The 27,578-nt window shown below is 40.1% G+C and overlaps 2 protein-coding genes across 2 annotated transcripts; both read left to right on the top strand.

Moving 5' to 3' along the window:
* The first annotated feature begins 1,221 nt into the window (after positions 1-1,221).
* On the top strand, positions 1,222-20,118 carry synpo2a (synaptopodin 2a). The gene is made up of 4 exons (XM_084711710.1): positions 1,222-1,346; positions 10,760-10,911; positions 12,435-13,228; positions 15,077-20,118. Exons 1-4 carry the CDS (start codon positions 1,239-1,241, stop codon positions 18,820-18,822), a joined length of 4,800 nt encoding a protein of 1,599 aa, XP_084567836.1. The 5' UTR covers positions 1,222-1,238; the 3' UTR covers positions 18,823-20,118.
* Positions 20,119-23,197: 3,079 nt separating this feature from the next.
* Positions 23,198-24,214, top strand: LOC146305589 (synaptopodin-2-like; the record flags this gene model as incomplete). The annotated part of the gene is made up of 1 exon (XM_084713116.1): positions 23,198-24,214. A coding segment is annotated over one exon (618 nt), but the record flags the coding sequence as incomplete, so codon positions are not given.
* Positions 24,215-27,578: the final 3,364 nt, after the last annotated feature.

Below are 27,578 nucleotides of genomic sequence, written 5' to 3' on the forward strand. Positions count from 1 at the left end.
TGATAACATATTGTTATGTTTCTAATATCACATTATGCAGATATTACATTTGATATCTAAGTTATCATGTTATAAGGTGAAACCTTTCACATTATAAATAGTTATGACAAGAAAAAACTTATTTTTAAATCCATGTTGTCACGCTATAACCTGGAACTTTTTATGTCACAACATTAACTCATCATGTTGTAACTTATATCTTGTTATAACATGAAAATATCTTGAAAACCATCTTGTTACAACAATTACCTTTCAACGTGTTAATCCTCCAGTTTTACTTTTTCTGACATGGCAGTGAACAAAGTCAGTTGTACAGCAGCAATACTGTATGTGTAACAGAGTCAAATATAGATTTGTAATATTTAGTATAGTAATTACACAAAATTTGTGTAAATACTTAGAACCTAACATGCTTAGGCCTCCACAGTCAATATGTGGAACATTTGAGAATCAATCAAATGGCTTCTTCATTAAAACACAATGCAGACGATGCTTGGTTCCACCTGTTACAGCAGCAATATGCTTCCATAATAAATAAGTGCATGTGAAAATATGCATGAGATTTATTTGGTGAACAACACAAAAATGTATTAGGATGGTGGTTTAATGTTGCATCGGTTGTGTTTGGCTTTCAGACCTCAGTTACATCAGTTACGGCCCTGGTGAAGTAATGTCACAGAAGGCAAAGTACACACTATAGGCCAGTTATAACAAAGCTAAAACAATCATATTATGGAGATAATAAAGCAGGATGGAAAGAAAAACAATAGGTGTTTCCAATTACCTCTGCATTAACACACAATAATATTCTCAAGTAGCCTTATCTATAATAGGAAGTTGAAGGCTGTCAGCTATTATAGTTTGTGATTTTTCCTTTGGATTGTTTGTTTAGGCTTTTCTGGCTCTTTTCTGTAGCAGCTGGACAATGTTTAGTTTTCATACTGTCATGTAGCCCTTCTCCCAGCTTTATTAGGATGCTGTAGCTCGGGGATGTCAGACAGAGCGTAAAATAGTCCCAGAGCTGACCGTGCCAAACCACCAGTTGCATGCAACGCCTGCAGGCGGGTCTGTGCGCCGTGACGTGTGTTGAGCGGGCTGGACTCAGACAGGGGAGAACTCAGATGATGGGGATTATACAGCGGTGTGGTGGAGGTGGTTTCTGCAAAGTGTTGCTGGTCCGGCTGACAGACAGCTCGATGAATGCGCTGTGGAGGTTTGGCTGAGGAGCTGTGCGCAGCATGGGCACCGGGGATTACATCTGCGTGACGCTGCGGGGTGGTGCGCCCTGGGGATTCACCCTGCGAGAGGGAGAGGGGGACACCTACAGACCTTTCGTAGTCTCCCAGGTATTTATTTATCTACCTATCTGTCTGTCTTTTTTAGTGTTAGATGTTCAATTTTTAATAAGGTGTTCATTTCAGCTAAAACAGGATTTTCTTACATAATGTCAGATGTGTGTTACTGATTAGACAAATTTTGAAGATCCAATATATTCCCCAGTTTGGATGACAATTTCCATATCTTTTGTATCACTTTTTATTGTATTTTGTTAATTAGTTAAGCGGAAAAAGATTGTTGAACAAACTCCGATCAGGAGAGAATATATTCGGAGAAGACGTGCGCGTCGCTGCATTTTTGTGTGCGTTGGCCGTGTTTTGGTGCGAGATTCCTCGGGACCCTTATATGGTCAAGGCCAGGAGAGAGTGTGAGGCTGAGGGCAGTGTGATCTGTTATCACTCACGAAGACTTCAGCGAGAAAGCAAAGCATTATTCAGTTCAGTGACCAACCTGGAGAGGGAAAGGTATGTGCGTAATGCGCAAATACTAATGCAAACAAACAACAACACTAAGATATGATCATGCAGATGTCAACTGAAAAGAACATTAAAAAACAGTGATGGAAAGTAACTAAGTACATTTACTCAATGTACTTTTAATCCACTATTTATATGGCAACTTAGAAACTTAGTTTTTAGTAAGTTTGCAGGTTCATATTTTTAATATAAAAAACTTCCCATCAGTATATAAAATACATTGTCTTCAACATAGTGATGCTTATTGATGCATCACTAATTATATTTCTTCCATATGATATTTATTATTTCTTCTAACTTTTACTTTTAGTGTATTTTGATGCCTAAACTGAAATGAGATTGTGAATGCAGTACCCTTACTTGTAACTGAGTATTTGTGGTATTGCTAGTTTTACTGAATGTCTGAGTACTTCTTCCACCGCTGCAAATAAATGATAGAAAGGAGGTGAGGCAAACTGGAGGTTATGCTATAATCACTTTGCCTACATTTGTTTAGCCTGATAGTGTGGTAATAAACCTTATAAGTGACAGTAGGTGCCTTATGATGATACTAGTACTCCCTCTGACACACATTGAATCTGCTTCTTGCATATATTGAGTCATACAACAGTTTATCTCCTGGACAATTGTGTCATATATGTAACATTAATTCTGTGCACAATATCACCAGACATTGCAGAGCCTATGGCACTGAAGTTGTGCTTCAAAACGTTAGGGTCAGTGGTTCTCAACCTGGGGCCCTTAATGACATTCAATATAACACAACTAGTAAAGGTTGAGAACCACTGGTCTAGGTGTATGGATAATAAAATAAAGTCCAGACAGATTAGGTTATATTCAGAAGTTTTATTGCTTGGTTGGTTTTCATAAACTCACAGTCATATTTAAAGACATACATTTTGTCTCGAATATGTAAAATCCTCAGATAAAATTGTCGGACGTACAGATAGCCGTGATGTAAATGTTCACTGAGAGAGGTAAAGCCAGGTGCCTTTACTTTGAAGAGCTGCTGACGCTCTATATATGGTATAGCGGCGCATGTGCAACTACTCAAGCTGCACACATCCTTCATCAACTTGTCCTCCATGCAGTGGACATGTAAATGTTTCTGTTAAGCTGCATTCCTGTGACATCAAAGCTCCACGAGAAGAAAAGCACTCTGAGAGCATCGATGGATCATCTTAATGACAGACGCTTAGCTCGTTTCAAACAATTGAAGTTCATTTATGACTTTTATTGTTATTTTTGAATGATCATGGATATTATTTCCACATTTGTTGGCATGAAATAGTTTCTTGCAATTGAGCAAGTTGATACACGTTCAGTGAGGCTTCAGATTAGCTCATAAACATCTGGTTAGTTGATTTTAAGAGACTAAATAACTTAAATTGATCCTAGCATTTAGTGAGTGGCTGACATCAAATAAAAGCATAAAATAAGTGATTACATACCTTTATTAAATTGTTAATCGTGTGTTCATGATGTTTCCATAAGTTCACTGTAAAATAAATCATATAATTTGGTGGAATCAACTAATCTTTTCTCAGTAACTATGCAAGTTTTATTCATTTCTGTTAATTAAACTTAATTTCTAGTAGTTATTTTCAAAATGCTACAGAACATATAAACATGAAATCATTTGACTTGAAATGATGAGTTGAATGTAAGGAAATCAAATTTATTTGTAATGTTCAACTTAATATCTTAAGTTGACTGAACATGTTTTCACTGAATTAATGTCAAGTGTGTTTTTCTTGAAAAGTTTGTATGTTTTGAATTATTAGAAAAAAATACCTCAACTTCTTTTCAAATTCAGTCAAACTTCACTAACTTTTTAAAGTTAAGATAAGTAGTTTATTTTTACAGTGTGCAAAACCCCCAACAAAGCCTTGTGCACTATGTGTGAAAATTATTGAGCATGAGCCAACATACATAGCAGCAATAGTAAGGTTTAGAAGGCAAAACAACTGTGAGTGTCTTCAGCCTTTTAGCCATATGGGGAAATGCCCCCTACTGTACTTTTATTGCCCGTTGTAGTTTCAAATTTTCCATGAAACTTACTGTCAAATTTAGAGTAAGTGTTCTCATGTGTTACATAAGATACTTGTAATATGCTGCATTTAACTGTTGCCTATTGCAGTGAAGTAGCTACATATGCCTCAGTCCAGGACATCTGGGGGTTTCAGTCCACCTCATCTGGAAAGCATAACTCTAAACATACCTCGAAACCCTTCTTGTAGGACGGACAGGGAGCCAAGTCTGTTGTAGTTAAAAGTCCAAAAAGCAAACATACCAAGATCATGACATATACTCTTAACCTCCTGTGTCTGATAAAATGTGTGGGGTTTTTTTTTAAGCTTCTGTTGAATGTAGTGGGAACTGTGCTTTGTTTCTTAGGAGAAAGTGATTGTTCAGTGTACTGACAGGCAGTACAGTGTAAGGGCACGGGGTATCCACTCTTAAAAGGTTCTTTCCATATAAGGGAGGGCAGTATTTTTCTTCTCATTTGGAGTCCTGGCCCGAGTACAAAGTTGATGAGGTCACTTTATTTTTAAAGCAACAGAAACTGCACAATACAAAATTTTTACAAGTCGTGACCCACAAATACACCGACTCACCTTTAGAAAAACATGGAACAGTTTATATCTGATCTGTGCTAACAGTGTAATGGTTGTTTTGGATGTCTTAGCAAAAGCTTGATGAAATTTAATTCTGTTTCACCAAAACTCTGATTTAGTACTCTGATTTAATCTAACAATTAAGTTGTATGATGTGTTTCTTCTTTCCCTCACAGTTAATAATTCAGCCAAGATCTTTTCCTCAAAGAATATTTTAAATTTCAATGCCAAGCCATCAGGCTAACTCGGCTAACAAGCTTTTTAATTAGCTAGCAAACAATGTAACATTTTTATTTATTTTTGTTCACTTTGTAGCTTAGCAGAAAATAATGCAACATTTTGTTAACTTTTAAGCTAGCTACAAAACAATGTAATGTTTATATTTTTTTTTACTTTTAGCTAGCTAGAATACAGTGTAATCATTTGTTAATGTTTTAGCTCACAAGCTAACAATGTAACTTTTTGTAAACTCTGTAGCTAGATAGCAATTAAATCTAGCAATCAGTGGAAAACAATGCAACGTTTTGTTAACCTTTTACAACAAACAAATGTATTTATTTTTTACTTTTAGCTAGCTTGAATACAGTGTAATGTTGTTAACTTTGTAGCTAGCAAGCAAACAATGCAACGTGACAACAGAGCTGCCAAACTTGTCCCCCCCTTCTTTTATATTTAGGTCCTGACAGCACTCAAATTCATTTTTTATTTATTTGTTCATTTTAGTTTGGGTAAGCAAGCATCTGCATAGTGTTTAAACTTGCTTAATTTTGGTTTATATTATATTAGCTGAGATTAGTTTTTAATTATGCAACAGATGCTCAGTTTTGCTCAATTTAAACCTACTTTTTCTAAACTCTGAGTAAATCTTTGTTGGTGCAACGCAGTCTTCTACTCAACAGAAAAAAAAGAAGTATCTTAAATTGTACCAACCTGAACAGGAGACATTTTGGCCTACTAATTACTAAGGTATGTCATCTTGGTATGTGGAATGTCATCATGTATCAGATCAGTTATGGAGCACAAAATGAAAAAAATCAGTAATCTTAATGAAAGTTTGAGACTGTTCAGAGTCTCATAAGAACTAATCAAAACGTTATCCCCGTCCCATTAAATTAAATTCATATCTTGAATTTAAACCCTTCTTCGTCTGGATCTTCTTGCCCTTTGCAGAGAATAGAGGGCTCTTGTTGCAGATGCCTCAGACCTAATTGTGCACCATAGGAACCTTATTAAGCTGCCAAGCAATCAGCAAAATGCGGTTGCTGCATTCATTCAGTGCCGTTTTCCCAGAGTAAACAAAGTCCTTCACAGCTCCTTCCATCACTGGAGTTTTTTGGCATTGTGTTTTTCAGCAAAACATCTCCATCCTGGTGCCGGGAGAAAGCAGTGACCTCAGATGATGACTGTGCTGGTTTTTCCCCCTTTTCAGTTTCGGATCACCTAAACAAATTCAGGCCAAAGCTACAACGGCTTTGCATTTTGATGACATGGTTGTGAGTTCTGTCCTGTGAATGCCATTTCTCTCCAAACCATTATCTTTCATAGGATGAGCCTCGTTTTCAGTTTATTTCTGCCAATCCAAATGTTTTTCTTTAATAGCATATTAAATTAGAGGACCATTGTGTAGGATTTAGCGGCATCTAGGGGCAGTAGTACAAAAAATTTAACTTTTTACTTTGACTCCCTTCATTTTAGTGAAGCAATTGAGGGCAATTAAATATTATTTTAATTTAGCGTCATTGCACACTGCCTTTTACTACTTCTACTTTTACCATATTCTTTTTACACATGTATCTGTACTTCTGTTTGAGTAAAGACTGGGTGTACTTTGCCAACTCTGTCTAGAGGTGAGCTGTCAGATTCCAACCAACTGTCCTCACCCTCCCCTTCCTCGCATGTAGGAGAACTAGTGGTAAACGGAAAAGGTCGTATGATACAGATGCAGTGTTTGGTTCATCCGCTCTTGGCTATTGCAGAAACATGGTGGTGAAACATAACAACATGGCCTCCATGGAAGAGCCATCTGTAGATATAAAGGGCTCATTATAAGTTAACAAAAACACAACAATTCTTATTGTCACGTGATTAGACAGTAACAAAAACATACTTATGAATATAATACATTCCTGCCTCTTTTCGTCAATAGATTCTGCAGACTTTTAATGTTTTAATTTTTTACCCTCAAAATTTGGAGATTTTTCTGGACAGTGACAGAAGTACAGGTTGCAAAATGTACATGTACAATAAGTTTGTAAACATCTGTGCTTCCAGTCATTTATGAATTATATTAACTTGTCATATTATTGATATTTTATCTGTATTATCAGCATGGCTTCCTTCCAAAATAAATCTCCTACACTAAACTAAAGTTAAAGAAAATTTAAAGAAGTTGTCTTAGCTCAAACTAAAGCTCTGTAAGAAAAAATAAAGGAACTCTTGTATAAACACCCTGATACAATATTCAATCATTCAGCCTGTAGTGCAAGGTGTTTGTATTGAGTTGGAAATTGTTAGCGGCAGGCGACAATATATGTCTGGATCTATGATTCAATTTCTTGTATTTTTAAGTTGTATTTGTATTAATTTCATAGTAGTTTGTTTTAGATAATAGCTAAATTTAGTACAATACATCACTTTTCTTTGTATGAGAGTGCTGTTTTTTGTGCATGGTCCGTGACAAATAAATGTAATAAACCATAAAAAATTAAAGTCTCTAACCCTCTAAATGTTACCCCATCTCTCCTCTGAGACAATAAGAACAGATGAGTGAATAAAGACGTTAAATGTTCACTACCCCCCCCCCCCCACACACACACACACAGTGTGAGTGCTACCTGTAAGGCAGCTGGAAAATATTTTCCTGAAATGTAAAAACTTAATTACTTAAAGCTGTGAGGGGCAGGAATCGCCGGGAGCTATGTGGACACATTATGCAGTCCTGTGTTTCCTGTGATTTTCTGTTGTGTTTAAGCCTGTTAAAAAGATAATTTGAAAATTGGCAACTTAGGATAATGTGCATATTATGCTGTCTAAGTGTGGCCCCACATGATGTCAGAAGTAAATTTGGATGCGTATTTTCGGAAAAGCTTATGTTCCTCTCTTCTGACACATACAGGAGCATTTTCCTGCACAATTACCAGAGGCTGTGTTCCTCTTTACAAGCAGCGTATGACAAACAAGGTTGAGACACTAGGTGGTATCTGCCTCCTCTGACCATCCCCTGACCGTCTGTGTATCTTTTACGTTGCGAGGAGAGACAACGACAAATGTTTCCCCTCCTTTTTTGGAGCACGAGTGGTTGCTGTGGCGTTCCAAACAAACTGTCCTCCCTGTAGTGAGGAGTGATTCCCAATAGACAGGCACACAGGCTGCCTTATAGGGCCTGTTTGCACACTGTTAACCCTTTAAAAAACACAGCGGGGTTTTTATCTGAAAGTTACCATGTCTATAAAGTAACTCATAAAGTATTTTTGTATATATAGCAAGATAGGCTCATTTTATTGGCCAGAATGTTGCTTATGTTAGACTCAGGCTCCTGTGTTTAAGGTTCTCTACTAAATAAGGTGGTATGGTAGTGTTCTGTGTATATATGTACTGCATGTTGGAACACTTGCTTTTGATGGATGCAAGAAAGCACAATTTGATTTTGCATGTTCCTTTAAAATACAAGAAATTAAACAAAAGTCAACAAGCCTCAAAGGTATGAACTTTTTTTTTAATCTCCATGTGGTTTTAGTAATCACTTAATCTATGCTTTGCACTTGGTACACAAAATAGTTTTGTGTTTCTGCACATAAACTATAGATTTTTTTCCCATGCTATGTTATCTTTATGCAGAGGGAATGACCTCTTCTTCCTTCAACAATAAGAGATGTGTTTGTGTCCAGCACCACCTAGTGACAGTGTTGTTTTACTGCAAGTATGTCAACTTGGCTGCATGTCCACGGAGGATGGTGCTGCAAGAGATTACTGATGAGCTCGTTTGTGTGAAGTCACAAAATGTATTTTGATGTCATTACAGTCCATCAGTAAATGAGAAAAGTGATCAAACATATTTGTTGTGAAGACGGTAAAGACTGTTTTGTGTCTTCTGTTGCATTACCTTTATGCACCATGAAGAAGCAACATAGACTTTCAGTGTGTTCTGCAGTAGTGGGAAGTAACTATGTACATTTTCTCAAGTACTGTACTTAAGTATGATTTTGATGTATTTGTATTTTACTTGGGTATTTCAGTTTTCTGCTACTTTACTTATATTCCACCACACCTCAGAGGTGAATATAACAAGGGCCATAACAAGCCTTACTTTGTATTCAATTACACAAAAGCTAGAAATAATGAGAAATAATGTTCTTTATTAGACATGATTAGACCCTTTATTAGACCCTTATTAGACTTTCTTAGAGGATAATTAGGTACACATTAGAGCGTAACTGTTCTGTAAACTAAAGTGTGTTATTTCATTGGTTACTGAGCAGAGCATAGATACATCGATAATTATAATCCAATAATTTCTTACATATTAATCTGAAATGGGCAAATCTGTGTAATGAATACTTTTACTTTTGGTACTAAAGTATGTTTTCAAGCTAGTACTTGCACTTCCAGAGCGCAGCAAAATAATGAGAAAATAATAAATACAGGCAAAAGGCAGATACAGACACCATCACACACTTTTAGGAAGTCACAAGTGATAATTGAAAGACTATGTTTATTAGTTTATGCATTTTTTTGTATGGAAAATGTTGCATGTCATGCCTTTAAGTAAAGTTTTGAATGCAGGACATTTACTTGAAATAGAGAATTGTACACTCTGGTTTTCGTACTTTTACTTCAGTAAAGGATCCGAGTACTTCTTCCACCTCCGGTGTTATGCTGCTAAAGTAAACATGGAGATGGATAACCACAGTTTTGAAATGCCTGAGCTCTGAACTCTTTGCAGCTCCACAATTTATGTGGCTGCTGCTTGCCAGTAACAGCAACTTTAATATCGAGAAACCTTGGAGACTGTTTTTGTTAGTGACGGTGTGATGAGATAAATCAACTTGACGTGAAGGCTCAGCGCTGCCACGGTAGTAAAAGGGCATTAGCATGATTAGTGGCAGAATAGCACCGTCATTTACTCACATTCAGTGTCATCGAGGGTTAACCTGTATCGACTCTGATTTATCATAAACATTACTGTGTAAATGTGTAAATTAATCCTTTAAGGGAATTAGCCAAGACAAAGATTAAGATACATGACCTCATCATGGTGAATAAATGGAGTAGTGGAGCAATATCTCTTCTCATATTTAAAGATTATTTTTATGGAGTTTTGTTTTGTTTCATTTGATATTTGACAGACAAGAAACATGGGGGTTGTGTGCAACACAAATTAAACTTGGAAAAACTGTATTAGTACATGAAGTGGTTCCAGTATCAAGACATAAGCAAGCCAACAAAATATCTTAACATGTTTCCTGAGAGCATATCCTCTTAATTGCGCGGTAGTGAAGTAATCATCAATCCCTCTAGCTGTATAAGTGGCCTTTTGTGCAAAATTTATGGGGTATTTCTCCTTATTAAATCCTCTTATTAATGAACCATTTTACAGGCCCCAAGTACCAATTACATGGAAAGAAACCATCAGTCATTAGTCTAACTGTGTAAAGAGGTGCCCTTTAAATGGATCCACACAGAGCTGGTCTATAGTAATAACATGCAGCTGCATGGCTAAAGTACAAGGTAGACGTAGCTTATGTCTTCAATATCAGGGACACTGTGCTGCAAAAATAGGTTCAAATGTTTAGAATTATCATATATAACTAAACAGATAACTAATCTACATAAATCTTTAGCTAGCTAGCTAGTTGGTTAGATTAATGTTGCTTCACCAACATCTTTTAACCATCTTCAAAATGTGGTTTTCTTTTCAACATAGCACATAGCAAACAAGTGCATGAAACAGGAAAGGAGAAAATCGATCTAGGTTCTGCAAGGTACCAAGCTTGTGCCACTGCTAGTGGAGCACAAAGCAAAAAGGGGCGATGGGGTAAATTATTGCCCTGTACACATATTATCATCCATTGCCTGGCCTGAATTTAATACACGTCAAATGGGATAAACCATTTAGCATCTTAAGCCTGATTTTATCTGTAGAGACCCTCATCATGGCGCTTAGCTTAGTGCTGATTATAACCACTGTTTATACATTGGTAACACCTGCTTACCCTGCTATTTCATGTCAAAATGGCTGCTGTGAAAAAAGGTCTATAGCTGGACTGTCTGACTAAAAAAACCCTGGTCTTTTTGCTCTTCCTCTTACTAAGATTTTGTCTTGCACAGGTAGAGGAAGGTGGTCGCGCCTTCCTGGCCGGAGTGCAGGAAGGTGATGAGGTGGTGTCAGTCAACGGAGAGCCGTGTGCTGATCTCACCCTTTTACGAGCCTTCGCCCTCATCGACACATCGATTGACTGTCTGCAGCTGCTCCTCAAAAGGTAGTGTCACATACCACACAGTAAATTAGCTAAGGATAGCAAAGGGGCACTCAAACACAACATCACCTTTGAAATTGTCTGTGCATTCAGTAACTACATTACTTTATTCTACAATATCTGTGTGTAATGACAAATGAGCCGTGCAGTACTGTGGGTCCTTGGTGTTCACCACAGCAATGCAAAATCATTATTGCGCCACTGTATTAGCATTTAGATAGCATGTTGTTTTATGACCTGTGCCCTTTTGCATAGTTCAGTGACTCACCGACTGTCTGTATATAAGTGCATTCATGTCTGTGTGTATATTAGTGAGTTAATGTGCGTCAGCCACGCTGACCTTCCCGCGGGCTTGGCCAATGTGTTACAGATTTGTGTGTCTTGATTGACATGCAGCTGCTCAGCTGTTACTCAGTGGGTTATTGCCGGCGTGTTTATCAGGATGACATGTCCTCAAATATTGCTGCACGTGCCGTAACGGGCCCACATTTAAACTGTAGAGGGACATACAGATGTATGAAGACATATTACATTTGAATTTAGTGTTTTTTTTCTGTCTCAAAGTCATATTCATAGTACAGGTTTGTATTAGGGGGTGCCCCTATAGCTCAGAAAGGTAGAGCGAGCGCCCCATGTACTGAGGCTGTTATCCCCCCTCTCTTTACCCCCCTTCCTGTCATATCTTCGCCTGTCAATGTCAAATAAAGGTAAAAAAAAAAAGAAAAAAGATTGCTTCTATGACGGCATAACCTCACCTTGTGGCTATCAAAATTTATTATGATATGTCGCTCAAAAGGATCAGTCACTGAGTTCTAATTGACTTAAATTCAATAATTGCAGTCAGAGATAATGACGCTCTGATATGCTATCCCTTGCTGACCTTGAAAGTGGAAATTAGGCAGAGCTGTGTGGAAGTGTGATTACTTTCCTCTTCAGTGACCTGACCCATTCATTTAACTCGCCGTGTGAAGATTAAATCTACTTGATTACTTTGACAACTTGAGCAACGGGAGACGAGCTTTACATCCTCAACAATCCAACGGCTCCATTCCTCAGTGATGATGTACCGCTCATTTAAATGGTATCGTGATTTGATCTGTGAACAAGCCAAGTAAAAATAGAGAGAAACGTTTGATGATAAAAATCAGATGGTTTAAAGTACTGGTTCCCAACCTGAGGGTCCAGGTCCCACTAGGGGTCACCAAAGCTTCACGGGCGGTCGTGAGGGCTTGTTAATTTTAAGGAGTATAAGAAAACTCTGAAAAAGTGCCTATATCTTAGTATTTCATTCAGTTTTTAGCAGAAAAGTAAACTTTTATTAAGTTTAGATCATCATATAGGGTATAAAAGTAAAAAAATCTCATAGGGCAATAAAGGCACAGTGATTATTCGATAAGTTGACAGACAGAAAATTAGTTGGCAACTACATTTGCAAAGATGTTTTCCTTTTTCCATTTATCATAGTAAATTTAAATAAAGTTTTGGACGCCACTCACTCATTTCTGTTATCCCTTCTCCTCTCAAAGATACTGCACCATCCCTTCAGAAGACTACGAATCAGAAGAGTCATACTGTGGTCAGAGGGAGTCTTCGGGTGCTGCTCTAGAGAGCACCACACTCCACATCTACTCCCCAAAGCACAGATCCCAAAGCCCAAGGGAACTCTACATATCTGAGTCCCAGAATGAGGCCTACTACGGGGAGCTGGACAGTGACACAACATTTCCCAGGAGACCCCAGTTGCTTTCCACACAGCTACATGTTCCCTCATCTGGTGATCAGAAAGGCAGGCAACCTGTTTTTAAGGGAAACGATGAAGAAGTACAGCGTTGCTTCTCCCCCGGGGACATGGTCGAGCTCCAGGTGTCTCTGTCCGAGCAAACCTTGGATGATGTTGGCTGCACCTCTCTTGGGAGTGCCATCGGGATCCAGGGAGAGCTCTCAAACAGAGAGGTCGGCGAGACGACACACACGACGTCCCACTTTGTGCCTTGCGCCGCCAGGGAGCCGCTCGGCCAGCACGGAGTGGTGCTCAGCTCGCCTTCGGTGCTGGGGCAGGTGGAGGTCATTCTGCAGCAGCCGGGAGCATCAGGAGCAGGGAGGAGCATCCTGAACGTGGGAGGTCCCGGGGTCAGTGGAAGCACTGGATCCCAAAGTGAAGGAGAAGAAGGAGGAGGAGGAGGGCAATGCGAGGGAGTTCCTGGGTCCTTTACTGTCACATTTGGAATTCCCTCAGAAGAGGACGCGCCAGCAGAAGAGCAGGACTCTGATTCTGAGGGGGATCAAGACAAACCCAACAAGCATCGGGCAAGACACGCCAGTAAGTACACAACAGACCATTCTCATTAGTACTGTGGACTCATGTCCTCATGTGCCTTCTTTCTTTCTGTGCGGGTAATAAGGATCTATTCTTTAAGGGGGAATCTGCAAGCTAATGGGTCATGACTGAATTGCATTTGTCAACACATGTGCATTCCAGAGCCTGATCTCCAGTGTGCTCTCATGTGTGTACTCCTCAAAATAGCATGAGTGTGTCACTGCAGTTGGAGGAAGGCGCTCGTTCCTTTGAATGAAAGCAGATACATCCGGGTCTAACCTGAATAACAACACAATCAAAGCGATAGTGGTGCAGATAGGATAGTGACAATCAACAAAAGCTACATATAAATAATCAAAGGGGAGAAAGATTATAAAAGACGCTGAATTGATCATGTGTAAGAGGCTACCGCTACACTTTATAAAACACCTTAAACCACCCATTTGAAGAGGCTTGATCATGAATATGGATAGGCGTTCCTCCGAGCTGTGCTGAAGACATAAATATAACCCCAGCACGCTGATGATGCCTGCAGAAGTGGCCCTTTGACAGACACCAGCATGTGCTCCCTCTAGCCCCGTTACCTGATCCTTTCAAACTGGGTCCTTTAACTGAGCTAAAAAAGTGAGTCCGCTGCTCACTCCCGCTGTCTCCTCCACCTTCAGGTTAGTCTTGCAAGAATATAAGCCTATGCGTTATTTTATTAGTACCTTGCATTGTTGTACTATATGAGAGAGAGTGTATCTGTTGTTGGATTGACCTGTCAGCAAATGTGACAGATTTAAGAAGAGCAGAAGGTTTTAAATGGACAGATTGTGAACTTACAGATAAGGACTGGTAAAGACGCTCTTGTCCTGGTGGATTTATTGCATGCAGGCTATCTTTAATCTTTCTCGGTTCCTATTCCTGGCTATTTTATGAGGATGTTTTAATGTGGTTCATTGTCTGTGAACAACTTAGGATATTAGGCATGGGTCAGAGGATTTCATTATTGCTTTATGGGTTGTTTTATGTTCAACTGAATGAGCAAATTTGTACTAATACAATCACAAATGAGGAAAAGTACATCAGCTGTAGGTGGATAAATATTATGTGTGGACTAAAAATATATGGAGTGTAATGTTTTGCATGTCAATGAATCAGTTTGTAGCTTAGTTTATGGTATATTGGTTGTGTGTTTAGATTAGTTCAAAAGTGCATATAGTATTAATAATTTATTAGTCTTCTGCTTTTACTGAGAACATGGGATATATCTTTAAAATATATTAATCTGCTGAAGGTTGATATCAGTGTAATGCTACAAGCTGAAGTTAATTGCTTTGTGCCTTTCTCAACTTAGTTTTGAATCTTAATTTTCTCATCTGTCTCCTTGTTATTTGCATACATTCTATTTTTACTCTTCTGATGAGTCCAAAATCAAACTGGGTTCAATGTGATGAAATATAATTAGATTTTTCAACTGACATTCGGGATTTGCATCTTACAAAAATAGCTTTCTACATTCATAATCAAAGCAATTTCGTCAACTACAATCACATGATCAGTGCAGATACAGTGCGCAGGGATTTCCTTGAAATTGTCCTGAAGTCAGTGATCAAAGAACTGAAAAGTACAAACAAAAAAGTTGCTAATGGAGTGAGAGGAAAGCAAGCTGTTCAATAATTAAAATTGTTTTTGTCTAAAACATACTCCAAACTGATTAAATGATTTGATTTGATTTTTATTCCAGTGTTTGTTATTATTACCTATAATTTCAGGTGGAATGTATCCTAGAAAAGTACTTCCTTTGGTTCCCCTGTCTTGGAGCCTTTATTTTAAACACTGAACTGTCTCTTTTCCTTCTCTATCCAGGGCTCAGGCGTAGCGAGAGTCTGTCTGAGAAGCAGGTGAAAGAGGCCAAATCCAAATGTAAACGTATTGCCCTCCTTCTTACGGCTGCTCCGCCCAACCCCAACAACAAGGGGGTGTTGATGTTCAAGAAACATCGGCAAAGGGCCAAGAAATACACACTTGTGAGCTACGGCACAGGAGAAGACGAGCCAGAGTACAGTGACGAAGAGGACGAGAAAGACGACAAACAAGAAACCCACACGATTCAGTTTACCCTTGTGGCTCCCGACGGTTCTGACATAGACAAGCATTTCCTCACCAATGCCCATAGTAACGACGGTGTGCTAACTATCAACCGGGACAAGGTTCTCCTTGAGATCGAAAGGAACCTGAACAACCAAGCAGAGATGGAATGCTTGCCTGAAACCAAGGGCAAGGGTGCCCTAATGTTTGCCCAACGGCGTCAAAGGATGGATGAGATTTCTGCTGAGCATGACGAGCTTAGGCGCCAGGGGATGCCAGTGGAAGGAGTAATGGAGGTTGAAAAGAAGATAGTAGAGCACTCCTATATACAGTCCACAACAGAGGGCCACGCTTACATGGATGTAAATACACACCAACAAAGTCAACAGCAACAACAGTACCAGCAATATCAGGAGCAGCAGTACTATGAGCAACAACAGAACTATCAACAACAACAACAACAGCAATACCAACAACAACAGCAACAATACCAACAACAACAACAACAATACGAACAACAGTATCAGCAACAGCAGTATGAGCAGCAGCATTATCAGCAACAGCAAATGTATCAGCAGCAGCAAGAATACCATCAAGAGCAACAGCACTATTCTACAGACATCAATGGCACAGTCCAACATCAAACCAGTGAAATGCAGACCTCTTACAGCAATCGTACGGCAAAGCCTTTCTCGGTAGCAAACATGGCGGCAACCCCTTATTCTCCCGCTATGAGTGGGACCAATCAAGAATCTGTGGGCCAAGGAGAGCAGATAGCCTCCCGGGATGAACGCATTTCTACCCCTGCAATCAAAACTGGCCTTTTGATGGATGCAAGGAAGAGAAACACTGGCAAGCCTATGTTCACTTTTAAGGAAGCACCGAAAGTATCACCAAATCCAGCACTGCTTAACCTCCTCAACAAGAGTGATAAGAAGCTGGGTTTTGAGTCAGGACCTGAGGAGGACTACCTCAGCCTTGGGGCTGAGGCTTGTAATTTCCTTCAGTCTGCAGTTAAACACAAGACTCCTCCACCAGTGGCTCCAAAACCTATGATCAACCCCAACTCTCCTCCTTGGTCCGCACAGATGGAATTGACCAACCAGGACATGCCTCAACAAGCTGAAAATAGTGTATCCACACCTGCTGTAGCCCCCACCACAGAGTCTGCTCCTGCTCCAGAACTAGAGCCAACCCCTGCACCTGCCCCTGAGCCCTCTGCCCCTCCTGCCCCCCAGGAGGTTCCTGCCAGCACTGCCACAGAGGAACAAAACACATGGACTGCCCCAGAACCTGAACCCCAACAACAGCCTCTGCAAGTGACAGCTCAGGAAGAATATGGTCAAATGAATTCTACCCTGCAGCCTGAGCCTGCTCCTGTGACTAGCTGGGCTCCAGCACAAACACAAGTACAACAACAGCCATCTACCAATTCTTGGCATCCAGCCCAAGTTCAGCCCCAGGAACCACCTCCAAGTCAGTCCCCACAACAGCCACCTTGGGTAACACATCAACCAACTCAAACCCAAGCACAGTCTCAACCCCCCACAAATACCTGGACTCCTCAAAACCAGCCATCCTGGAGTCAGCCTCAAGAGCAAGCACCTGCCCAGACAAATGCTCAGCCACCCTGGGCCCAGCCTCAAGAGCGAACACAGTCTCAACCACAGGTTCAGCCGCAATGGGCACACCCTCATGAGCAGCCAAATCTGCAGCAAATGCAACCAACTTGGGGTCAACCTCAAGAACAACCAATGCAACAGCAGTCACAGGCCCCATGGGCACAGCCATCACAAATACACTCTCAGCCTCAACCACCATGGGTGCAGCAACCCCAGCAAAAACCCCAAGCACAACCCCCTTGGGTTCAGCAGCCTCAGCCAGAATCTCAGCAACAACCGCCATGGGCTCAGCAGCCACAACACCAGGCTCCACAGCAAACATGGCAACAGACCCAAGCACCAGGTCAATCTCAACCACCTTGGGTCTCAGCTCAGCCTCAACAGCAACCTTCAATTAATGCATGGCCTCCATCACAAACTCAAGCCCAATCTCAACCACCTTGGATGCAAGCAGCCCCAGCACAACCTCCAGCGCAGCCCCAGGCCAATTTGAATCCATGGGCACCAGTGCCTCCCCAGGCTCAGTCCCCACCATCATGGGCCCAGCACCCTTCAGAACAGGGTCAACACCCCATGAGTTCTTGGCCCCAAGAGCAAAATCAGGCCCAACAACAACAACCACCTTGGGCTCAAACAGTTCCACCCCAGCCAACAACACAGCCAAACTGGCAACAGTCTACTTCGAAGTCTTCACCACAACCACCGATGAATACATGGCCTTCAGCTCAGACACAGCCTCAGACACCAGTGAATGCCTGGGCACCCCATTCACAGCAAACCCCTGTGAATGTTTCCACATCAATGGTGAACACACGTCCCTCTCCAAAACCTTGGCAGGCACCACAAAACCGGACCCCTCCACCCCCACCTCAGCGAATGCACTCTTTTACTATTACCCAAAGAGCATCATCGCCCATCAACCCAATGGCCACTGTGTTAAACCCATCATCCCAAGGTTCCGCTTTTGAGATGCCAGCCGTAAGAGGGAAGGGAGCTGATATGTTTGCCAAGAGGCAGTCTCGTATGGAGAAGTTTGTTGTGGACTCTGAGACTGTGCAAGCAAACAAGGCAAGCCGGTCAACGTCGCCAGCTGCGTCCTTACCAAATGAGTGGAAATATACACCCAACGTACGTGCTCCACCTTCACGGGCATATAATCCAATTCAGTCCCCTTCTTACCCCCCAGCAGCAACAAAGCAGCCCCCTCCAAGTAGCCCTTCATCCAAAGCCAAGAAAAAAGACAAAAATAAGAATGCGCCTGCCCCTAAACCCCTCAATGTTATAGATGTTATGAAGCATCAACCCTATCAACTCAGTTCTTCACTCTTTACCTTTGGCCCAGCAGCAGAGGCTCCTAAACCTGCTGCGCCTAAGCCAGACTGTCCACCTCCTAACCCTCCTGTCGAAAACCAACCAATTACATATGAGCAAATGCCCCCCGTCCAGCAAGCTGGACCATATAATGCCCCATACCCACAGCAAGTGTATGGGATGCCCATGCAGCCTATGATGCATGATGGGCACTACCAGCAAAACCAAGTTTATCCTCCCCCCAACCCTTATCAGCAACCCCCTGCTGGTCCATACCAGCAGGCCTATAACCAGCAGTATCAGCAACCTTCCCCACCTGCTTATCACCCCCAAGATCCTCAGTGTCCAAATGCTCCCTACCAACAGGCACCTGTGGCACCTTACCAACCAGCTAGTAGCCCTCCTTACATGGCAACTCCTTCAGTGCCTTACCAACCACAGTCTCCCAGTACCTTTGTTGCTCCTAGCTTTTCTGTAGCTGCAAGACCTGAATCTGCATCAGGTGGCCCTGTAGCTGCTCCTAAACCTAAATTTACAGCTAAAAAGAGCTCGGCTCAGGTGTGGAAGCCCACAGCAGTTGACAAAGAGTGATTTTGGTAGATGCATGACATGTTTCATGTCTGCTCAAGTCAAAGCGTTGGTGCTCTTGCAGGCCACTGCCAAGTAGACTATCCTGAACATATAAACTCGCTTTTGCGATGACTATCATCACCTCTACCTACTCTTGTTATTGTCATAGGACAGAGCTTAAGGGGTTTCAAAGTTTTGAGAGCTAATGCAGATGGCATTGCAAAAAAGAACATAATAAAAATAAGAACAGGATGTAAGTATATTTTATGAGAATAAATTAGCCAAAAAAGATGTTAATAAAGCATGTGCATAATAGAAAATTATGTATATGAATGCTTGAAAATCATGATAAAGTAATTTTGTGTAAAACAATGTAGGGTGGTGGCAATATAAGAATGTAGGGATGCTCAGTATGGATCGAAAGAAAGGAGTGAGAGAAAAATGCAATCAGAAATGAACAGTACCTGACGGTGAAAACAGGAAGTTGATTTTTGAAAAGACAAAAACGCGAAATGTGCCAAACTTCATTAAACAAACAAACAAACAAACAAACAAAAACAACTACAACACAAGTTGAATACAAATAAATTAAAAGAATAAAGTTAAAAATAAAAATAAAGCAGTGAGAGAGCAGGGTGGGGTCTGTGGGGTGTAATGATACCAAGCAGAAGGCTAAATTTGCAATGACACTGATGTCATGAGTGCAGAGATTATATAACAACTCTGTGGGGTTTCAAGTAAAGGTTGGAGAAGACAGCCATAACCCTTTTAAAAAAGCAACAACTTGAACTTCAAATATTTGATTGGTAAACAGTTTTTTCTTCAGTGGATTTCCCCAGTGTCTTCTCCGAAGCTCCTACTGAAGTGGGTTAATTTTATTTTAAGCTTTTTGCCAGCTGTTGCATCATGTTAGGGACTATATTTAAACTGCCTCGCGGGAGGGAGTGCTGAGGTCCAGAGATTGTAGGCTTAAATTTCAACTTAAGCCAGTGAAAGCTACTTTATCTCAGGCCCTTGTAGTATTTTTTTTTCTGATAACAGAAAAATCTATAGTATTGCCCACTCTACTAGTTTCACTCTTCCATGCACTCTTTTCTGCTGCTTTTGTTTTATATGAATAGATGTTACATGAGTAACAAAACAATATCTATCAAAAGGTAACCAGCCTGGTAATGTTCACAAATATATTTTTGGTACAGGGCTGCTTTTGTTCTTCATGTTTCTTTTCTTTTTTTCCTTTTTCCTTTGTGTGTTTCTCTTCATAGTGCACTTTCTGTATGATTCACTGCAGTGCCATTAAAATGTCTTTTATCCTTGTTTGGCTTTCCTTTCTTTTGTTCTTTCAGCATGCCTTCTGGGTTTCTAGTCTCTTTGCTCTTCATCTTGCTTAATTTCACCACTTCTACACCTGTACTGTACATAATGACCAAGGTAGTCTAAGCTACGAGTCAATCCGATTTGTTTCACATATCATCAAATAAGACTGGCATGGCATATCTACAGCCTGTTTACAAAAACAGTGGTCCAAAATAAATTGGTTTTCAACAATAAAACAATACAGTTTGTACTCTATAAAGAGCTTGTTAACATCAGCCAGGGACACCTCATTATCCCAATCACCTACTTTTACAGCAATCGAGGTGAATGCTTGAGAAGCACATTCCTGCAGAATGACTACCTGATGATGCATTTCTGGAGGGTATTATTAGATTTGTGACTTCACTGAATACTGGCCACCTCACCGGATAATTCTGGAGGTCAATTGGGTGGGCCTCCGCTGAAATGTATATCCATGTTGTGTCATGCATTTTCTGAAAGGGCAGTCATTTGTTAAGTGGAAGTTTTGACATCAAATGGCGTCTTATGTTAGTAGATTTCTGCAGCCATAACCAGAAGTACTGAGCTCTTGACTGATGTATTGTACCAGTATGTAAAAGTACTCCATTACAAGTAAAAGTCCTGCATTCAAAATCAAACTTGAGTAAAAGTACATTATCTGATAAATGTAGGCCTTCTTAAAATATCAAATACTCATTCTGCAGATATTGATTTATTATTAGACATGTTATTATTAGATTGTGGACATTGATGCATCATAAGGTTTTGTAGCTGTAATTATGTTATATATGATTAAAGGTATTTTCACCCAGTTGTTCCCAATCTAGAGGTCGGACTGCCCCCAAAGGGTCACAAAATTACTTCAGATTTAAATATTTTTTAGTTTTGCCTTGAGAAACTGCAGATATTTATTTAAATTAAACAATTTGAAGAGTTTAGAGAGAAAATTTAAATTCTTACTGTAGGTTTCTTTTGAATGTTGGCTTGGCTTGACGCTGTAATGATTCCCATCGTCCTGATCCACATTGCAAAAATCCACACGACCACTCGGTAAAGTTTAACAGTTTACTTTGCCACAACAAAAAAGTGGCACAGAAAAACAGTCAATTTCCAAAATCATCAAATAACTGCATAAATTTTCAGTAAGACACATTTACATTTGAATAGTTGTTTTATTCAGACATAAATCACTTTAAACATTAAATATTAATGTATGCTGATACCATTAAATGTTGTCACCTAATACTGTGCATTATCCAAGTTTTATTCTCAGTAATGCAGGACAGATGTTCTACACATAGATCAGATTAAAATCCTAGATGAATTCAACCTTATATTCTCAAATTCCTATGGAGCTGGGACCCCAAAGAAATCCTTATGGTCTTAAATCTACATAAACAGAGCCGTAACACTGCTGCATATTTTTGGCACCTGTCTCAAAACGGAAGCCTCTGCAGACACACCATCATGGACACCAACCCTTAAGACCTTGTCAGACCCCATTTCTGAGATATATGTGCTGAATCCTTCAGGAGGGTAGCTGCATAATGGACATAAACCATGTGTAGTCAACTAGCTATTCTCCTTCATGAAAATATGACCTTAGATTGTCCACTAATCTACTCATACGTTCTTGTGTCTGCCCTAATCCGGGACATTGCTGCCACAGGCCTTTTAGGCCTACCGGACACCTGAGTCAGCAGACATTATTCCCCCCTTGACTCATTCTGCTCCATTTTTCCTTTTATTTATGACTGCACTCTCTTCTATTCTGCTTTCATTTTTGCCACCTCTTGCAATCAGTTGGTCTTACACATCTTTCACCAGATGATGGCAGCACTGCCTTTTCTGCACATCTGCCACGGCCAACAGAACGGCATGTCAGAGTCAGTGAACGGTACAGAGGCACTTTGTTACCCCACACAACTCTTGACTCTCTGGGAATCCAAATGGAGAGTTTAATTTTGAGGATTGAACAGTTTCACTGCTTCACTGTCTGTTGCTGCCTAGTAAAGCAGATCCAATGACAACAAGCTGAACGTGGCTTACTCTGGGAACTCCATGCACTCTCATAAGCCAGTTCTAAGAAATAAGAGGGCGGTTCTCCCTGTTTGGACAAATGCTAAAGCACTGGCTTGAAGAGGCTTAGAGAGCTTGTGGAATGGACAATTAAATCCACAATACGTTTAAAATAATAAGAATCCTAAAGCTTTTAACAGCTTTAACAGTAATTTATTTTGCTGGATTTTCAATGGTTTTACATATTTATATACTATTTACATATTTAGAATACTAATTATTTTTATTGGCAGAATATGGTAGAAATTGAATGTAATAATGTATAAAGGTTTTCATTAGTGTATACTGTAAAAGTGAAAAAGTAAAAGGCATCTTACTGCAATAGATTTTTGAGTGCTTTGTTGAGATAATTAAATTTTCTTCTTCAGATAAACTTGAATCTTTGAGTTTTACAAACAGAAAAATGTTTAAAATATTATATTATAAAAAATTTTTCAAGCGCCCAATTAATGACAAATCAGGTTCACAACTCACTGTGAACAATTTTTGGAGGGTTTTCTAGAATTCAAGATTCAGGTTATTCTAAAGAAGGAAAGTTAATTATCTCAACAAAAGAAAGTAAAATTATCTAGATTCTAGATTTATTTACAAAACTTAAGATTTGGGGTTTGATTCAAAACTCACACTTTAGAATGAGTCGTTTATGTCTACAGAGGATGCAGGACATGTTTCTTCAGTAGCCCATAATGGACAAACCGCAGCATTTAGCATTTTGCAGCATTTTGCAGCATTTTGTTTCACAGCCAACATAGGTTACCCGACACACTTGAAAGCGGAGGGTGAGATGTTCTGCATTCTGCAGTGCCACTAAGTCCTACATACTGGTCCTTAAACATGAAATACAATGTTAGAGCATTACATCACTTAAAAGAAATGTGTTGACAAAGAGCTACTCTATTTTCCAACATTTTACAAGCTGATTTGAATTGGCCAGAAGGCCAGTCAGCCAAACAAAAATGAACCCTTACTAAAATAAACATGTCTGGATCTTTCTTTACAGGCATTTGGCAGGACCTACTCTCTTTCCCCACCATCCAGAGTACCATACACCGGCCAGAAGTCGGCTTCGGCTTCTTCCTCCCCAAAGCCTCCCGCTCGGGCCTCCATGACTCCCCCGGCGAGGCAGACATCCTGGCTAGAAAAGGGCCACAAACCCCCTTCGCCCTGGGAGGCCGCCTCCCGGCATCCCCTGGGCCTGGTGGATGAAGCCTTCGCTTTCCAAAACCTCCAGCAAACCCTCGCCTCGAACGTCCGCTTGGCAGCCCAGCGCAAAATTCTGCCAGAGCCGCCGGCAGACTGGAAGGCCAGAGTTTCTTACCAAGTGCCGCACAAGACAGGCAGCCACACTTGGAGCCAGAGCCTGAGCCGCAGTCATAGTCGAGCTCCGCTGCCATCGTTCGTGTCCCCGACAAGAAGCACTGTCTCCACCACTGCCAGCCACGTTGGTTACAGGTCACTGCCCAGACAGTGGCAGTCTCGGAGGTTTGCGACAGAGGCAAGTCTGGGGCCCTCGGTGTCCCACTCTGAGTATAAGAGGCCCTTGGGAACACAAACGTACAAGTCTGTGTACACCAGCAACACTTGGAGTTGGAAGTGATAAGATACAACTCAGCATATGTGGCTAAAAATTAGTAGAATCTCACTCCTCACTGATTCCATAACACATTCAAGTACAGTGAGAGCATTTTCCTTTTTAATTCATCAATATCTAAACAAACAGTAATACAGTTGAAGAGGAGCGTGAGATAACAATGAAGTGAAAATTTGGAAAGATTGCTGGAGTTCTTCTGGTTTTGACACGCTATGCTCTTAGAAATAAAGGTGCTAACTGGAAATGAAAAGGGTTCTACAGCTTGCCCCACAGGAACCCTTTTTTGTTCCTGGTAACACCTTTCATAAACCATTTCAGAGAGTTCTACCTAGAACCCAACATAAAGGATTACACCTAGAACCATCTGATAGGTCATTTCCACTGAAAATTAACTGGTTAGGAACCGTAACAGTTGGAACCAAAAAATAGCAGGTTTTTCTTGGGAACCAAAGTGGGTGTGTCATATTCTACAGATCAGAATGGTGATTACAGTGGTTCTGGGGTAGTTCACTAGGTAGCACTGAGGTTCCAAGAATCTTGAACGGAACCAGTTCAAGAACCAGAGCTAATTTGGTGGAAAAGGGACCGATGATAGGTTTCACCCAGAACCCCAGAGATTAATGCAATGGTTCCACCCAGAACCCTTTCACTTGGGGTTGTATCTAGAACCTTTCCACCTTTTAAGGGTTGTATCTACCCACCCAGAGGGCTCTACCAAGAACCCTCTTATATTGGAAGGGTTTTATCAAGAACCCACCCAGGGGGGCTCTACCGCAAATCTTTTTACATTCCAAGGGTTTTACCTAGAACCCACCCAGGGGGTTCTACCGCAAACCCTTTTATATAATGGTACAAAGAACCAATGGTGACAGAGTTCTTCAAGGATTTCAACAATCATTGAAAATCTCTTTCTTCTTAAAACAGTTCTTTTGATGGAAATGGTCTTACAAAGATTCCTTGATGAAGCCTTTCTTTCTTCCAAAGCAAATGGTTCTGGGTAGAACCTTGGCTACTAAGAGTGTAATATTTTTTTAAAAATGCTTTATACTTTATGCTCTTAAATCTTTGCTTTGAAATGCATTAGATGAAATCATTGCATGCCGTAATCAAATGTGAAAAGAGATCATTACTTAAATAATGAATGGAGACTTAAAAATGATTTCATTAACATTTAATTGACAACTTTCTAGCTTGGTTAATACACTGAAGTGGGCCTGTCGTCCATCAGATGAGGCAAAGCGTATGTTATTTAGAATGGATATAATGAGTGTGAATAGACATGTTTAGTACAAAATCAGTGGAAGGATCTGAGTCATTGTATAGCAACAATATATCTGCAGATAAGAAAATAGGTCATTATGCCGTCCTGAGAGAAGAGATATGCGAGAATTTTATGAGAGAGAAAGAAACAGTGACACACATCAAATAGTACATGGAAAGCGAGGATTGTTTCATGAATTGTTGTAAACTTTTGGATGGATTTTCTGTTTATGCTGGTTTAATTTTCTGCTGTGGATGTACGTATCTAGCATGCTGGTTCTTGCAGTGATTGTGCACTTTTTTTTGGGATGGTTTTGTTTGATTTTTAAATCCATGAAACTTGAGGATGATGTGTTTTCAGATCAGGCAATCATTTTACTGTCAGAATACAATTAGAGATTCCTTAGATGTGAGGCTTTAAACTTGGATAAAGGTTAGCGCTATAAGTCAGCATGTTGTGGGCTGATGTTGTTATGTAAACTCTAATAAGTGATTAATTCAGTTATTTACCAGGTGCATTTTAATTAGTGCATTAGCATGTGGCCATTAACTACCCAGAGGGAAAGGGAAGATGAAAAGCAGAAAATGGGGCATCTTTTCTACCGTTTCCAAAACATTAACAGTCACATTGCAGCACAGTGTACATCAGAGGTGGGACCAGGTCATTGTTTTGCAAGTCACAAGTTGGCTAAGTTCAAGTTCCATGTCAAAACAGGCAGGTCCCAAGTCAAGTCCCAAGTCGTAGATTTTGAGTTTTGAGTTCTAAACAAGTCATAATTTAACAATGAGCTTCTGGTCTTAATGATTTATAAAGTTACTTAGCTCTTAAGCTAACCTGAAGTTAGCATTAACTCCATAACTATATTAATATTCGCCTCAAGTTACCGTTCTTTGTGCCACTTAATATTTCAAATTAAGTTAGAAGTTGTTGCGTCTCTGTCTCTAATTTTTCAAGCTCCATGTTTTGCATACTCAAAGTTTTTGTATGTGAACAAAATTATCTTTGGTATCCTTTTTTTCCATCTGGTGCTCAGTTACCTAACATTAGTTCACCGTGGTTCTCTCCTGCCACTTGTTTAGACAATTTAACAGTGAGTTTCCAGCCTTACTGATGAAGTAACTTAGCTGTTAAACTAACATTAGCTAAGCATTAGCTCGCTAACTATGGTAATATTAGCCTTTGTGTAACTTCAAATGTCAATCAAAGTTGGAAGTTGTCTCCGTCTGTCCATTTTGTGCACTGCAGGTTGTTTTTTTGTTGACCACCTCATAGTTTTTGTATGTGAATGAATTTGTTTGGTATAATTTTTTTTCCAGTTGGTGCTCAGTAACATAATGTTAGTTCTGTCCTGAAACTTGACTAGATAGTGTTGGATTGCTTCAGAATATGTGGATGTAGAGAATGCAGGGAAGTGACCATTCGTAAATCCCGCCCCTTTTCACTCCAACAACAGTCGAGCAGACTTGGCACCTTGCAACTCTCTCCTTTCTTGTTTCCTGTACTTAGACATGCTATGCACTAGGCTCCTCTATGTTGAAAAATTAAAAAAAAATAAAAACAAAGACATAAATGCTGAAGATGGTTAAAAGAAGACCCATAAAAGTGACATATATTCACATCTTAAGCTAGCTAATGTTGGCAAAATGCTCACCTACTAGCCAGCTAATCTACATCAGTCTTTAGCCAGTGACTTAGCTAGTGGTTTACAAACATTAGATGGCAGCTTTTAGCTAACACTTGCTAACTTAAGATGTGACTATAATGCTGCTTTTACAGGAAAAGGAGAAAGCTGACTGAGGTAACAAGTTTGCTCAACTAACAGAGCAAAAAGGGGTGGATCAATTAAGTGTTCTTGCTGGGAATGAGTAGCCTTAAGTTCATTCAGGAAATCAAGGGAAATTAATCAATTTGTGGCACACTTTTTAAATAGCATATGTTTTAACCTTTTGTAATCAACTATTTTCATGTCTACAGGCTCCAAGTTGCAAATCTTTTTCGATTTTGTCGAGAGTCTAAAGTCATCAAATCCATGACTCAGTGCTGACTTAAGTCCACACCTCTGCTGTGCATGACGAAAAAAGGATGTAGAGGGACGTTTGAGTTTAAGTTTGGAGTAAAAAGTAGAATTGAGGAATGTTGATGAGTCCTAATTATGACTACAAAAATTATTATTTAGTTTATGACAGGTTTACTGGCACTGGGGAATTGCTTACAGTATGTAATGGGTTTGTGGCTTGCGTTTGGTTTGGGGATTTTGTTGTCGACTTGTAATCATCTCTAAAGACTAAAGCTAGGTTGGTGTTTCCACAGTGTGTACATAATGTCCTAATGTGATTCTCACCATGGCAGTCTCGTAAACATAAATAAGATTTATCACACAGCATTGTGTTGTGTCTCAGCTGACTCACTGAGCATCTTGACATACTGTAGTGTATCTGTGATAATTACACTGTACTGCTTCCATTCAAACAACACTTTATATGTTGCTAATACAATACCAGTAATCAA

This window comes from Lutjanus erythropterus, chromosome 23 (genome assembly GCF_056507025.1).
Source record: "Lutjanus erythropterus isolate fLutEry1 chromosome 23, fLutEry1.hap2, whole genome shotgun sequence".
In the NCBI taxonomy this organism is placed as follows: Eukaryota; Metazoa; Chordata; class Actinopteri; order Lutjaniformes; family Lutjanidae; genus Lutjanus; species Lutjanus erythropterus.

Excerpts from the sequence above, each read along its gene's own strand:
- synpo2a (XM_084711710.1), top strand. The coding sequence starts at position 1,239 with ATGGGCACCGGGGATTACATCTGCGTGACGCTGCGGGGTGGTGCGCCC. Across the intron at positions 1,347-10,759 it reads GACCTTTCGTAGTCTCCCAG|GTAGAGGAAGGTGGTCGCGC; the intron begins GTATTTATTTAT and ends TGTCTTGCACAG. Across the intron at positions 13,229-15,076 it reads GCATCGGGCAAGACACGCCA|GGCTCAGGCGTAGCGAGAGT; the intron begins GTAAGTACACAA and ends TTCTCTATCCAG.